At 31.9% G+C, this 16,685-nt stretch overlaps 1 protein-coding gene across 34 annotated transcripts in view; it reads left to right on the forward strand.

The window, feature by feature from the left end:
• The window catches only part of RIMS2 (regulating synaptic membrane exocytosis 2), a 792,768-nt gene that overhangs the window by 539,698 nt on the left and 236,385 nt on the right, over positions 1 to 16,685 (forward strand). For 20 of the 34 annotated variants that reach the window (XM_030937587.1, XM_030937589.1, XM_030937577.1 and 17 more), the window contains 2 exons: positions 7,420 to 7,599; positions 8,478 to 8,587. In XM_030937587.1, the coding sequence (XP_030793447.1) occupies positions 7,420 to 7,599; positions 8,478 to 8,587 (290 nt within the window). Of the gene's footprint in view, positions 1 to 7,419; positions 7,600 to 8,477; positions 8,588 to 9,410; positions 9,444 to 16,685 lie in introns of all 34 variants that reach the window. The other 14 variants (XM_030937592.1, XM_030937590.1, XM_030937580.1 and 11 more) reach the window with 3 other exon arrangements.

The raw sequence follows: 16,685 nt of genomic DNA on the forward strand, positions 1-16,685 counted from the left end.
TGCATTTATTATTTCTTGTTTCTGTTGTATTTCAATCTTTCTTCCTTTACTGATTTTATTTCTCCTCAAATTACTGTTGAAGTTGTCTTAATAATACCTTCCGGCCAGGTGCAGTAGCTCACACCTGTAATCCCAGCCCTTTGGGAGACCGAGGTGGGTGCATCACCTGAGGTCAGGAGTTTGAGACCAGCCTGACCAACACGGAGAAACCCCATCTCTACTAAAAATACAAAATTAGCTGGGCATGGTGGTGCATGCCTGTAGTCGCAGCTGCTCAGGAGGCTGAGGCAGGAGGATCGCTTGAACCCGGGAGGTGGAGGTTGCAGTAAGTTGAGATGGCGCCATTGTACTCCAGCCTGGGCAACAAGAGCAAAACTCCTCAAAAATAAAAATATAAATAAACAATAATAATAATAATACCTTCTTTCTTCAAGCTAACTTGAGAGTGGTCTATTTCTCTCTCTCTCTCTTTTTACTTGGGTCAGATATCTCGAGTATGTGTTTTTACATATGCTTCCTTCACTCCTTCATCAGCTCCTAAGCCTTAACCTTCTACAGTTTGACCTCTGCCTCCAGGGCTTTACTGATATTATAGATATAAATATATATATTTGGGTTTGGGTTTTTGTATGTGCCTTTTTTGAACTATTTAATTTCTGTTAATAGATCATCATTTCATTTCTGAGGCTGAAAATTTAAAAGGTTTTTTAAATATTTAATTTATATGGTGATTTGTCTAACATTTTTGAGAGAAAAAAAATCCCTACTATCAAAGAAAACACAGTTGAGTGAAATTAGCAGGCTTAGAATAAAGACAGCCCAGTTCAAGTTCCAGCCCAGAAAATATCAAATTCTGTGAATTCGTCCAAGCTTCTATAAGCCTTAGTTTGCTCATTTCTAAAGTCAGAGAGTTTGGATTATATAACTTCTGAGATTCCTTCTATCGCTAATATTGTTTGCATGCTTCTGAATATTATGTATGTTCTCTATATTTTATATTATATATTTTGTGTATTGTGATTTGTAATGTTTGTCATTCATACCTTCTTCTCTGTTTCCACCCTTATTACTACAAGTCAGAGCCTTTTCCTAATCTAGCTCATTCTCTGCACTACTGTTGAATTATTCTTCTTAATTTATTACTTGGAAATTACCTTTGTTCAGAAGTTTTTCTTGTTGAAAATTAAACTGTTTAAACCTCTTAACTAGGCATTAAAAATTGTCATAAATTGATTCCGATCTAATTTTTTAGCTAACATTTTACCATATTCTACTTTGTTATTCCTAGCCTTTCCATTTGACTGTTTTATCTTCCATCATCTATGTGTCTGCTGAAATTTCCCCATCTGTTTATGCATGCTGTTCATCTTTTTTACTACAGTCTTTACCATATCAAGCAGACTTATTTCAGATTCCCCATTTGATAGTTTCAACACCTATACCATCTCTTAGTCTGCCTCTGTTGGTGGCTTTGTCCTTGACAGGTGGGCTTTATTTGTCATGCTTTTTTGTGTTTCAAATAAATTTGTGTTGAATGTTGAGATCCTATCATCAGTAATGACTGAGGCCGATAGTATTTATGCTTGAAAATGAGCACAACTTTTGTTCTGTTAGTTGGGGGGTTGGGGAGCATTAAGCAATCTTCAGACTGCTACATCTGAGTATGAGATTTGGACTGGTACTATGAAGTGACCGCTGCTGGCAGCAGGCAACAGTGCATTTGAGAGATTTGCATTATACCCATTTCTCTATCCACATAAAAACAGCAAAACAAAAGGAATGCTGGTGAATTGTTCAAAATTGATCAGTGAAACTATTGAATCTGTATTCTAGCTTGAGAGCCATACCTCATCAGATATACTGATGTAATACAATAGCAATTCATAACTATATTGTTTAGAGATATACCTTTAAAAATGTTTGCTATTTTATGGAATCTGAGAATCTAGGAAGTCATAATCAAGATCAATACGTTGGTGGAATAACTTTAATTTTTACGTTTGACAAATCATTATTAAATTTGAACATTCACTGAATATGGGAACTACCTATTTCATAAAAATAAGGATTTTACAGGTAAGATGTAATATTATCTCAGTTTTCTTAAAATTTATATTTTAAAGATGTATTAATTTGTTCTGCATTAATTATACTGGGTAAACAATCCTGCTTTGTGGTTTTGTTTCTGTTACTTTTTAAATAAAAATTAAGTAACAGTGAAAATTATAAATATTTAATATACTCAAAATATCTTCAAAATATTTACATCTTATATGTGTGTGTGTGTGTGTGTGTGTGTGTGTTTAATAATACAGTATATGTTATTGTTCAGTATTGTATTTGTCCCTAATTTTCTTGAGGAAAATGAAACATTTGGTCATTTCTTCATGCAATTTTCAATAATGAATATATTTTTTAAATACCTTTGTAGATGTGAGAATACTTCTCTTTTTGATAATAAAATAATAGGCTTGTGGGTAATAGTAACTTTTTTCCTACATGAATGGTGTCTTGCTTTGTCACATCAATATATATATTATACCATTTTCACATTTTAGATTGTTATTAACTTGGCTGACTCTAAATATTGTTGTCATTTTTGAATAAGCTTATTTACTTTTGACTAATATAGAGTCTTTACATCTAACTCAACAGAAAGATTCTGTAGAATAATGCTGTATGCCCAATGATAAATTAATCTCCAAAATAATATAATATTCCTATTTGTGCACAATACCTATTTGCTTATTTACCATGATTTCTATGACAAATATTTTGTATCTTGCAATCCTCTTAACATCAGAAACAATGCTAAAATAATAAGCTAGAGTTTTTAAAAAGTTAGTCTTGCAATTAGTGATGGACATGAAAATTGTAATTTTAAAGTTGTCATAATTACTTTAAATTATTTGTTATATACAAATATGTATATATGCTATATTAATTATTCTAAAATGTTTCATTTTTAATGTTTTCTAGTATATTTTATCATGTATTTATACTTCAGTTATAAAGTTAATGCCCAGAAAATCCGTAGATATTCAAGATATTTTAACAAAAATGAAATGTTTCTGCTGGGTATTTTTTTTTTTTTTTTTTTTTTTTTTTGAGACAGAGTCTCACTCTGTCACACAGACTGGAGTGCAATGGTATGATCACAGCTCACTGCAGCCTCGACCTCCTGAGTTCAAGCATTCCTCCCACTTTAGCCTCCTGAACAACTAGGACTATAAGTGTTTGCCACCACACCCGCTAGGTTTTTTTTGTATTTTTTGTAGATACAGGGTTTCACCATGTTGCCCAGTCTGGTCTCAAATGCCTAAGCTCAAGCCATCTGTCTGCCTCAGCATTGAAAGTGCTGGGATTACAGACATGAGCCACTGTGTCTGGCACTTCTGCTATTCATCAGCTTGTTCTATACAGTATGGATATAGAGAAGTCATTTCTTGCTCCAAACCTGAGACTATACTTGTCCTTCAGAGATATATCCAATTTTTTTGAATTTAAGATGTCAGCTTTATAAAGGAAAAGAATAATTCCTAAGTAGCTTTACTTTTTACAAGTTTACTTTTCAAGAAAACCTATTACATTTACTTATGACATCTTTCCAATATAAACATGAAATAAGTCTGATTTAATACAGACTAGGTTCTGAGTTACATATTGGGAAAATTTTCACTGATTTCTGAGTTTTAGTATGCTTAGTATTTATCATACCTATAGAGATACTCTGCATTGAGCTTACTTTGATCTGGAGTTGTATCATTGTGAAAGATATGGATGGATGGATGGATGGATGGATGGATGGATGGATGGATGGATGGCAATAACACTGGATTATAGACAAGAGTGCCCACTGACCTCTTCTTCCCTAATAGAGGGAAATCCCTTGCAAGACAGTTCCCTTGCATACAATCCCTTGTCCTTTCATTGAATTAGGAAACCTAAAGTACATTGCAAAACTGATAAAATAGGTAGGAAGTTGCATCACATACTTGGAAATTTTTAAAAATATTTTATGAGCAACTATGTTGCCCTGAAAAAATGATTCAAAACTGACAACTTCACTGAATGATTATAAAATTATTTTTCCCTTAGAATGACTGAAAATAAATACTAAATCACATTCTTTCAGTTTGTTTTTCTTATGCATAAAGATTGCTATTTAAGATGAAGGTCTTCTGAATTGTTTTCTTTATTGTGGCCTATTGTCAGTTCATCCTCATCTCAAAATCTGCATATGCTAATAATGTGCTTTTAAGACTGGGTTGTTAACAATAGTATGTATTGTTATAACATTGTTAGTCAACATAAATTAGTGGAGGAGCTGCTACAGAGTATCCTTTGTGAATGCATACAGTTTAGAATAACAGCCATTAGATAATGATGGACAGTAGCCTAGATCAATTCAAGTGCAAAAAAAATTAATTATAAATAGAAATTAGAAAATGTAAACTATTCAAAAAGATGAAACAGTGATAGATATTAAATCACTTTTTAAAAGACAATGGAATTATTTACGTAAGAAAGATTTAAATTTACAGGTGAGGGGGCCCTAGCTTTTTCAGTGGCTTATCCTTTGGTAATCTGATAAAACCATGGCCACTGTTTTTGGAATAATATTTTATATGCATAACATAAACTAAGGTAAATAAAATGATTACAGAGGAAACGACTTATTTTGAAATAAAGACTCCAAGTTAAGAACCCCAAGTGGGCCCTAAAATATTTTAGGCCTTGCAAGTGTTTATTATTTCCCACTTTTCAGTTGCTGCTATTCAAACTTAATTAAATATTCTCATCTTTAAATTAAAACAAATTCAGAATTTTGGTGGGAGTTTGTGAGTGTTATATCTCAGTCCCTTTAAGGGGCCTGATATAAGACTGGGTAATTTAGGCATTACTGCTTTAAATTTTCATAGCAGTAACATTGTGTCTAAGCTAGTCAGACCTATTTTTATCCAATGTGGGAGCAGGAGCCTGTGTCAGCCTTCTCTTGTGTGCTGTCAGTTTAAAATACAGTAGCTTTCCATTCCCCTTAACTGTGTTGGGACATTTGGGGAAATTTCTACCTTCTACTGTGGTTCTTTTCATTTTTCATTTATCAACCTATTTTCATTTCACACTATGGTATTTATTTAATATATACTTTGTATTTATGGACAAAACTATATAAGTAAAATGTAAAAGATGGGTTAATTTTCAAACAACTTTTTATAAAGAGACATTTTTTGTAAGGGCTACTTCCTAAGGAGTGACCTCTGTTTTATAAATAATGGTCTCCTTTTGAGGACATAGGACATAGCAACACATTTAAAATAATTCTCTGGTTTTCACTCATTATCATATTTTTCAGTTATTAAAAATCATTCTTCACAAAGAAGTGAAACTGCATATCCTAACATTTACTCCACTTTCCACTTGGAAAAATTTCTTGATGGAATCAGAATAAATGAAATTATATATAAACACATGAAATATTAGTCTAATTTTCTGTTAGGGTAATTGTAGCTATTTCCCAAAGTTTTGTTATATAATAAGATGTTTATTATTAATGTAAGATAAATCTTTAAAATAAATGTAAAGATGGGTACTCTTAAAAAATAGGTTTTAAGCAATTTAAGAAATAATATATAAAGAGATATACCTTTTGTTTCTGTTTATTATGATGAAGATATATAAAGATGTTAGACTAAAAACATGTAGCAAACTACTGAACACACTTATTTCTAAAGAAAAGTGTTCTTTAATGAGAACACTTGGACACAGGAAGGGGAACATGTGGGGTCGGGGGAGGGGAGAAGGATAGCATTAGGAGATACACCTAATGTAAATGATGAGTTAATGGGTGCAGCACACCAACATGGCACATGTATACACATGTAACAAACCTGCATATTGTGCACATGTGCCCTAGAACATAAAGAATAATTTTTAAACAAGTGTTCTTTTAAAATAGTTTTTCAGAAACAAAAAGACAGCTATGATATTTACACTATGAGGTTACCTTTTCATTTCTCTTGCCATGTAACTGTTACTAGTAATTAAATATTTTTTATATATTTACATTTAATGTCAGTTATTTTGACATGTCCTGGATGCACTTATGCGAAAATACTGAACTTAGAAAGTAAATCACATGATAGTATATGGATTTAAAGGTATTTAAAAATGCTCTGACTTATATGTTACCCTATGACTTAAAATGTTAAATAATAACAAGATATGGTGTAGAATAAAGCCAATATTCACTTTCTAAAGTCACCTAATCTAATATCAACTAGTACACAATTGTTTGCCATATAATTCATGACATTTGGGAAATTATGTCCTTTTTTCTTTTTTTTTTTTAATTACTTGCATTTTTCATTATCCAAATTAAGGTTGAGATAACTTATAGGTAAAGTGGATGTCATTGAAACATTAGCTTTGAGGGAGACTAATGCTTTCTTGACTGTCGGTATTATATAAGCATTTCCATTTTTGTGCTTACAACTAGATGGGGAGGAATAATTTTATTTGAAATATACTTTGGCATGTTTTACTTTTGAATTCTGGAGCCAAAGCTAGTGTTTTTAAAGTCATCTCCCAAATTGTGGGGCTGGTGTTAGAAAACATTTATTGATCATGTTAGATGTAAAAGTATTATGCTGGGTTCCAGGGATAGAAAGGTCAACAATGAGAGGTTGCTTAAATTTAAGGATACTTCCTTCAACAAGGATTAAGTTTTGGTATTAGATTTATTTGTGGTCAAAGAGATCATGTTGTTTCAGAATTATTGTTTCAGTTAATACCCATTCTGAATTGAATCAGTTGGCATAGCTAAAGTGCACCGAGATAGACAGCCAGTTAACCAGTTTTCTACAGAGTGATTTTTCTTGTGGATCAGGTTTCAATATGGCTGCGGACTTCAAAGTCATCCTATTTTCTTATAACCCCATTTTGATTCTTCTGTTTAAATGTTCAGGTGTATAGTGTTTTCTGAAAGCCTTTTTATATCTTAGTTGGTATAGTACTAAACAGCTTCAGGTGCTACAGAATTAATGCTTATATGGTTTTCTTCACTCTTGAAAATGTTAGGAAAAGTCATTGAATTCTTTAAAATAGAATAATTCACATCATTTCACGTATTCCATTTAGGGAATTCATTTTGGAAAGCAGGCAGTTTTGTTTGTTGTTTATTATGACTGAGCGACTATTATCTTTGCTGGAAATTACTTTGAAAGGCAGATTTGGTTTTTTAGAAATTCTTAAGAAATTTCCTTTGAAATTGCTCAGAATATGTTGGGGAAAAGAAAACTTTTTACATACTCCATAATTTTAAACAGTTACCTTTTTCAAAATCAGTTTGATGCATCATAACCAAATAGCAGAAGGGCACTAAAGATCAACTGAGCTGCTTTTTGACTAACGTTTCAGGGATTGTGAAGCAGCAGATAGACAGCCATATCACAGATCCAGATCAACAGAACAACGGCCTCTCCTTGAGCGGACCACCACCCGCTCCAGATCCACTGAACGTCCTGATACAAACCTCATGAGGTCGATGCCTTCATTAATGACTGGAAGATCTGCCCCTCCTTCACCTGCCTTATCGAGGTGAAAGATAAATCAATCAGACTAATTTCCCCTTTGCCCCACCAGCACACCATTTTATTTTCCCAGCGGCTAAATGGTCTCTTCTATCATCTTTGGCTGATCACTAGTAATAATCGATACTAACCTTTCAATGTAAACACACTATTTATATTCAGTGGATATAATAGTGTGTGGCTACCATTGTAATTTGTTTATTAACTGTCCTGACTGCATTTGTTTTGTGATTTCTCATTAATCAGGAGTCCTGGGTAAATTCCGTCATTAACTGTCATGTTCCTCTCCTACAGAATGAGAAACTATTTGTGTCCATTACACATCACTTTTCAAATCATCATAATGATTATAAATAAAACTAGATTTTTTAGTTTCTATTGATACTACTGTTATGTATTAACCAATATTTTCCTTAGTTGAATCTTGAATTGTTCAGGGTTTTATTTGTAGTTTCATGAGATGTTTTCTAATAAAGGAATATTTAATATAAGCCTGAGTAAAAATCTCTGGATCAAGGGAGAAAGGTTAGTGTTGAAAGTTTGAAATCTGGTAGAAAGAAAAGTACAGTCTTTTCTTTCTTGATCTGCAAAATTGTCCTCTTGCTTTCAATGGATAGAGTACTAATTTACATTAATAATTCCATGGATTTTACTGTAGGATTTTGTGTGCATGTATGTGTATGTATGCATATTACACCAAAAATAAACATCTTTTGCTATTTAATCATTCAGATATCCATATTTTGTCCAGTTTTCCTAACCTTTTAATCTGCAGCTAAACTTCTTTTTAAATTGTATTTATACAGCTATCATATGAACCAAATGTAGGTATTAAAAATATGTAACTCATTATACTGAAAATTAATATTAATGGTGTGTCTTTAGGTCTCATCCTCGTACTGGGTCTGTCCAGACAAGCCCATCAAGTACTCCAGTGGCAGGACGAAGGGGCCGACAGCTTCCACAGCTTCCACCAAAGGGAACATTGGATAGAAGTAAGTTTTATTTCTAATTATGTCGTTTAGGAAATACACATGGAAGCTAAGGTGAATCAAGATTTTCTTACTTTTGTGTTAGTTTTCTTCTTTTGTTAATTGTATGCCTTGTCTTATTTGATAATAGTTATATTTATAAATATTACGTATTTTTGCATAAAAATTTGTAATATTTCCAGGTAAAATAAGGTATCTTTATTGCTCTTGCACATTTTTAAATTTGAATAAATGCATCTTAAAAAGTAAACATAATACTCTTAAATGAGCTGTTGGATAATATTTCTTTGCCACAACTAAGTTTATGTAATTGTTGATAGTTATATAAAGTTTATTAGTAACTAGCCAAATCAATTTTCACACACTGCAAAGGACTGGTTAGCTGATGCACAACAATGGTGATCCTTCTCAATACTGGAGAACAAGAAAAAGGTAATCATGAATATACAATGAAAGATGCATGTTGTACTGATGTTTTTATTAATTTTACATTTTTGCATAAGAAGCACTATTTGCTGACACACACATGAACATACTTCCCAAACATCTATAAATTCTTGGATAAAGGACCTCTAAAAACAATGGATAACTGAATATAATGGTTTTTAAGATCATTTTTTCAATGATCCCTTTATTTAGTAACTGGATGTGCTTTGCAAATAATACATATATATTTAAATCATTTAACTTTTCTCTAGTAGATAATACATTCTGTGCCTTTGGAAATTTCTGTTGTTTTTAACCCCTGTGCTTTGGTTCCCTTTTTTTCCTTTTTTTTTTTTCTTTTGTTTTTGTTTTGTTTTTTGTTTTTATTTTGTTTCCCTAGACAATGGAGTCAAGGAGATAGAACCTTATGAAGGTCTGTACATAAAGGAGGGTTTGTTTTGTGCTAACAGCCTTTTTGGGGAGCTAGTAAGCAAAAATAAACCCAACTGCAATTGATGTCCCTTTGTTGTATAGACTTATATACAGTAAAATTATTTTGTTTTATGATATCTGACAAAGTATTCAACTTTTTTTTTAACTTGGAAATTATGCCAAGGAGTTAAATTTCTTTGATTGATCAAATAAGAATGCAAAGAGTTTAACTTCTTTTAAATGACCAGATAAAATGTGCTCTTTCATAAAATTTTTATGTACCTTTTAACCAGAATACTAGATTTTGAGTAAGACTTTAACCAAAGATATCAATTGCAGTCTACGTTTACATCATTGAGGATGTACACATAGTGTAGTTATATTTATCATCATATATTTCATTTTTTATTTATGATGATGTTTTTAATTATTAAATTTGGCTTTCTAGAAAATAAAGTTGTTGAATTAGATAGTGATTGTGGCTTGTGTTTCCAACATCATTTTTCATGTTGTAGCAAGACTGCTTACAGTATATCAGAGTTAAATATGATACAGTTTTATTATCAAACACTACGTTATAACTCAGAAGAAAATACTGAATGGTGATATATGGAGTGTCATACATTTGCTAGATCAATACAAAATCATCTGCCTGTTATGGAAATCTGAAATTAACTTTGTATCTTTAAAAACTTGTTGACTGTTTACTGATGAATCTCTAGCACATAGAAGAATGCCTGGCACATTGTAGACCCTCAATAAATCTTTGTTGAATAAATTCATGAAATATTTATTTAAAAAGGGAAAAGCTACCTCAAATAGTATACAAAGTACCACTACAATAATCTTGTCATTCTATATATGTTTATATTAAAATTCATATTTCTGTAAACTATTTGTAACAAATTTGTAAGTGTGCTGCATTTGAGCAGCAATACTTTTATACCCTTATATAACTTGTTGATATAAGTTGTGTTCTTGTTAACTGGATGATGGTCAACTTCTGTTTTGTCATTCTTTCTATTTCCAAGTACCATAATTTTGAACAATCCAGTGATATTGTGACTGATGGTCTATTATGCTGCCTGATAAACAGACTTCACAGCATTTTTATAGTTCTTAATTATTTGCATAAAATTGGGGGCATAGAATTTTAAATCACTTTTCCTAAGGAAAGTTTAGTAGTATTTATGTAACTTTTTTTCTCTTCAGTGTTTTTAAAGATGGAGTTTCAACATCATTTATTGGCATATAAAGTCAGAAACTATAATTTGTGTACATTTTTAAAATTGAATTTTTAATGTCATTTATAGCAATAGACTGTTGAAATACAAGTAGCTCTATTCTTTGTAATAGTAAGTATACTAGAAAACAGAGCCTATTGGTGATGCTGAAAGTCAGGGTTGGTGAAGTTTCTGATGGGCTTCTCAGTAAAGATTCTCTTTACTATTGTTTTTGACCCTATAAGATTAATTAAAACCAAAATTTTCCTTTAAAGTCCCCAATTATGATTTTTCCATTTTTTTTAATTTCATAAAAGAAAGAGGGGCCAAAACCTCCCTTATCCTTTTTAGTATTAAAAAAAGGGGTTTTGTTTTACATAAAAGTATGGATGATTTTTTAAAGTGTTTTTATAAATGTTGATATGGAGACTTCAGTAGATTATGCAAACTTTTTTAGTTTTAAAGAAGATATATAATATTTCTTTTAGAAATCTCAACTTCAGTTAATCTTCAGTAAGTAGCACAAAATAGACTTACCAGTTGATGGTCTAAATCAAATTATGTTTGGATTATCACCTAAAAAGTTAATTGTGAGAAGTTGTAATTTAATGACATTATTTTAGAATTAAAGTATTGAAATATTTATTTTCAAATCCTTTTCAGCAGCCAACAAATAACCAAGTCATACTTTAACTCTTTATGATTTTGATTATTTTATATTTTAGTCTTATGTATTTAGCCACTTATCTTTGTTTAGAACCAGAGAAGTAAAATAAGAATAATATAGAAAGCACAATGCACTAAAAAATTATAAGGCATTGTTATTATTTTTCCCTTTTATGTACTGCCATTTTGTAAAATGTCATTTTCTCTTTTTCTAGAAGAAAAGTTATATAACATTTTTAGTAATATACCAAGTTTATATATAAAGTATTTTGCCTACTTTACCCAGTTATCCACATATTACAAATATTTTAAAAGTCACAGTTTCCCTTTTACAAAGTCATCATAAAAGCAGACAATGTGATAAGTAACCAGTAAATTCATTTACTTTTCTATAGCATGTCAGAAACTTATTAAAAATAATCTATTGGGCCAGGTGCAGTGGCTCCCGTGGCTCACATCTGTAATCCTAGCACTTTGGGAGGCTGAGGCGAGTGGATCGCTTGAGCTCGGGAGTTCAAGACCAACCTGGGTAACGTGGTGAAACCCCATCACTACAAAAAAATACAAAAATATCCAGCATGGTGGTGCACTCCCGTAGTCCCAGCTACTCAGGAGGCTGAGGTGGGAGGATCACTTGAGCCCAGGAGACGCAGGTTGCAGTAAGCTGTGATTGTGCCACTGCCCTCCAGCCTGGGTGACAGGGAGACTCTGTTTCTAAATAAATAAATAAATAGATATTGGTGTATTTATCTTCTGAATAATTTAGAATTTTTTATTTGTTTAGTTTCTTTGAAGAGTAACAGATACACCTATTTGGTCTTATATTTTTCTTTACCTTTGCTTATGCAAGTACAGAAGTTAATGAAGAAACTGAGCATGTGGAAGAGCAGGGGGAAGAAAAGCAGGGAGAAGAGGTCAAGGCAGGTCTGTCTGACTGCATATCTAAAATAAATAAGCGAATGTTTTCAAATATGACTTTTCAATTTTACATAAGACTTTAGGCTCCAAATTTATAACTGCACAATGAAGAATAGATTGTTTTTCAGCACTAACTTTAAGATAAATTACCTAATTTTATTAATGAATGGGTATTACTTAAGCTATCTAGGCAATTTGTCAGAATATGTAATTTACCCAACTGGCTAAATATTTTCCCTGATGTTTAAATCAAACTAGAATTATAGATAGTGCCCCTGACCAAGATATACACCTACCCTTTACCCAGCTTTACACTCATTTGTTTATTCAAAAAAATTTAACGAGTACCTACTAGAAAACCATATTTTATCATGTGTTGTGGTGAGTAAAGGTTTGTTGAAGCTTTAGCACCTTCTCCCATGGATTTTGAATATAGTAGAAGCAAATTATAAAGAAATATAGAGCAGAATATAATTCCATTAAAACATTTATAGACCATGATCATTTTTTCCATTATATTTTTTCCTAAACTAAAGCAATTATAGGTTTCTCTTCTTCATCCCAGTTCAATATTGCTCTAATATTTATTGTCAATCATAATTTCTCCCCATCTTTCTAAATGAAATGCATACCTTTTATTTTTGTTGTTTTTAAAGTCCCTATTATGTTTATCTATCATAATGTTTAATGTTCGTGAAATGATTTTAAAACTTAAAAGATTCCAGCCTGGCCAACATGGCGAAACCCCATCTCCACTAAAAATAAAAAAATTAGCTGGGCCTGGTGGTATGCGCCTGTAGTCCCAGCTACCTGAGAGGCCGAAGCAGGAGAATCGCTTGAACCCGAGAGGCAGAGGTTGCAGGAGCCAAGATCATGCCACTGCACTCCAGCCTGGGCAACAGAGCGAGACTCTGTCTCAAAAAAGTTAAAACATTATATAATCAGTAAATCAGTGTATTTTTATATACTACTTTTATCAAATTTTCACTATTTTTATTTGAAACTCAGAATTGAATACTAATCTTACCCAATTGTCAAGTTTAATTGTAACTTTCCTTGAATAATACAGAATATCTTTAATTTTATCAAGTGTTTAACTGAGCACTTTTTATTTATGAATAATAGAGTGTTCTTTTTATGCCTTTTTTTCCTCTGCTTTCCATGGTGTGGAAGCAATACCATTACGTATATTATACCTAAGATATATTTTCATGGAAGCATTCTTTCAGTGGAATTTTTAGTTTTACAACTGAAAACATCTCTTAAGCTACTAGAATTGCTCATTATCAGTAACTTTTCAATGTCATAAAGGTGACAAATATCAAAGTCATCTGATAATGGAAACAGGCAAGTTTAATTGCATATTTCTAGACATGTAGAATTCCTTGGGTTCTGAATATCTAGTATCTAACTTCTAGAATGTCATTTTTCTTCCATTTTCCCGGAATAATTTAGGAATCACATTTTTATGGAATACTATAAGAATGAATTTCATTTTAGCTTAGCTGTTAAGGTAATGTTTTTCCATTAGCTCATTCCTCTGCATCTCATATAGTCCATACAAACACTGCAGCCTTTCATGCCATTAATTGTCTTCCACATTAAAGTCATTTTTTAAGATAGCATTAGTTTGGGGACTTCAGCGATAGTTAATATCACTCTTCCTTATTTTAAATTAATTAAGATACAGATGCCCATGTGCTAAACCAGTTTGTTGCTGGTGTTTTATTGTCAAAAGTAATTAGTAAGTTGCATCAGTTTTTAAATTAACATAAAAGCATAACTATATACTGTAAAAATGATTTTTCACTTATTTGGTTTTTATTACTTCTCCTATGAGATAGGAAGTATATACTTTTCTCTTGTGTTCATTAATATGGGATGTCATGTGTAGTGCATGGATTTGTTTCCTTATTGTGTGATTTCATCTTTTTTGATGTGCTTTGTTTTTATTTTGGTTATTAATGATCTTAATCATTAATCACTGTTGTCTGTTTTCAATATTATAAAGACAATGAGGGAGAAACACCAACACCACCTACTAATGGGAAAAAAGGCAAGTCTTAAAATGAAGTTTATGGTGCCTTTCTAGATATTAAACACTCCGTATTGACATTTGTAATATACTTGAATTGCTTTTTAAAATAAGCGTAAGTACAAGTATTCGTCTCAATTTAAGTTATCCAGTATTTAATATGTCTATTCTTTTTTATTTATTTCTGAATAGGAAATTAGTCTTTAAAATACTTACCTTTAATGATTCTGATACAATTCTATTTTATTGAAATGTAATGGCATTAAAATTGGAAGATTAACTTTGTTGATCATGTTAAGGGAAAGGATTCTGAGGAAGATACTAATGGTCATGTTATACATTTACAAAATCACAGCATGGATATTTTTCAATCCAGAAATCGTTTTAAAATTGAATTATTTTAAAAACATTTTAAAGTAGAAGTTTAAAGTAGAAAATGAGAAATTTAATCATAAGTTTAACAATAATATAAAAGGAAGATTTATAACATTTGTGGATTTTTCATAATTCTATATACATGAATTAAAACTGCCTGGAAAGTAAAAAGATGATTGATTTTAATACTTAGATGTGATTTTCCTATAATTATTGCTGACATAATTCTGTAATCTGCCACAACCAAATTCTATCAAAATGGTAGAACTGTGTATGTTTTGCAGTAATTGATTATCAGATATGTCTACATATATTGATTTAGAATATTAGCATTTTAAAATGATTTTATCAAAAAAGTAACATCCCGTTCTATATCATAAAATTTGGCTCAAGCGATTCTCCTGCCTCAGCCTCCTGAGTAGCTGGGATTACAGGCGCCTGCCACCACACCCGGCTAAGTTTTGTGTTTCTAGGAAAGACAGGTTTCACCACGATGGCCAGGCTGGTCTCAGACTCCTGACCTCAAGTGATCCTCCTGCCTCACCTCGGCTTCCCAAAGTGCTGGGATTACAGGTGTGAGCCACCACTCCTGGCTTCAGATTTCTCATAAAGTCTTTATTTCGCAAAGGCAGTTTCACATGTAAAGTTTTCTAGTGACAATGATTGTTGACACCTCAGTTATAAATTTGTTTTTATATGCACACTTATGAATTTGTGTTTTTATCGTTATATGAAATCCTCTCCACTGCAAAACATTGCTATTGCTATATAAATCAATCCAACATATGATATAGTTGAACCTAGAAATTAATGAATAAATTTGTAAGATGAGAACTCTGCACATATTTCACATATGCTAACTTGGTTTTTACTTGGCTTAATGTTTTGATTATTTACCTATAATTAAGATTTATTCAATGTATCCTTTTGCTATCTTCTTCTGAGAGAAAGGCTTTTTATTTACAGTTTATTTTTATATCACAATAAAGTTCATGAGTAAGTTTAAGGGAGGACGTTGTTTTTTTAATTGGTTAAAGCATATTGTGGATATGTTAAAGTATATTGTTGTAGCAGGTGCAGTCAGAAGGATAGTTGGGGCTAGAGGGGTGACTCATATATGAACTTATAGATCATAGTTGGGATTTTGGTTTTTATCACATAAAATGGGAAAGTTTGGATTAAAGTGACACAATACCCCTTTTTTTTTTCAGTAAGATGATTTCAATTGCTACATTGAGAATGCCCTCAAGAATTAAGATTGCTAACAGGGAACATTGTTAGAAGGTTTTCACTAACCCCAGAAACAGATGATACTGGCTTAGACCAGTGTGATAGCAGTATAAGTTGTTGGATTCTGAATAGATATTGAAGATAGAGCCAACAACATTTCCCAACAAGGTAAAAGAGAAAGAAAGATTCCATAATGACATCCAAGTTTTTAGCCTAAGTAGAAAAATAATGGAGTTTCTATTAACTAATACAGGGAAATACTTGAGAATAATAGATCGAGTGAGAATATCAGGTGCTCAGTTTTGGATATGATAAGTTAGAGATGCTGTTAGACATCCAAGTGAAGATGCCAAATTAAATATGGTCTACATTTCATATTAGAGGTGTAGACTGTAGCTATAAATCTGGGACTCATCCATATAAAGAGGTGTTTACACTGCAAGACTGGTTATCAAGAGGACAAGTGGACACATGTAGGTAGATAAAGAAGAGGTCCAGGAAGTATAAACTGGACCACTTTGATACTTTGAAGTTGAGAAGATGAAGCAGCCAGAAATGAAGAAAGTGGGAGAAGAGTAACAAGTTAAGAAATTACTTGAAGGAGAGAATTATCAAGAATGTGAAACAGTCAGCACACTTAGCAAGTAGGAAGTCACCATGTTGACCTTTATTAGGAGCAGTTTTGGTAGAGTGATAAGGGCTAAAGGACTGATTAGAGTAGATTCAAGGGAAGAGAGGAATGGAGACAGCAAGTGCAGACACCTTTGAAAGGCTGTAAAGGGAAGAAAAGAAAAAT

Source organism: Rhinopithecus roxellana, chromosome 9 (genome assembly GCF_007565055.1).
Source record: "Rhinopithecus roxellana isolate Shanxi Qingling chromosome 9, ASM756505v1, whole genome shotgun sequence".
NCBI lineage: Eukaryota > Metazoa > Chordata > Mammalia > Primates > Cercopithecidae > Rhinopithecus > Rhinopithecus roxellana.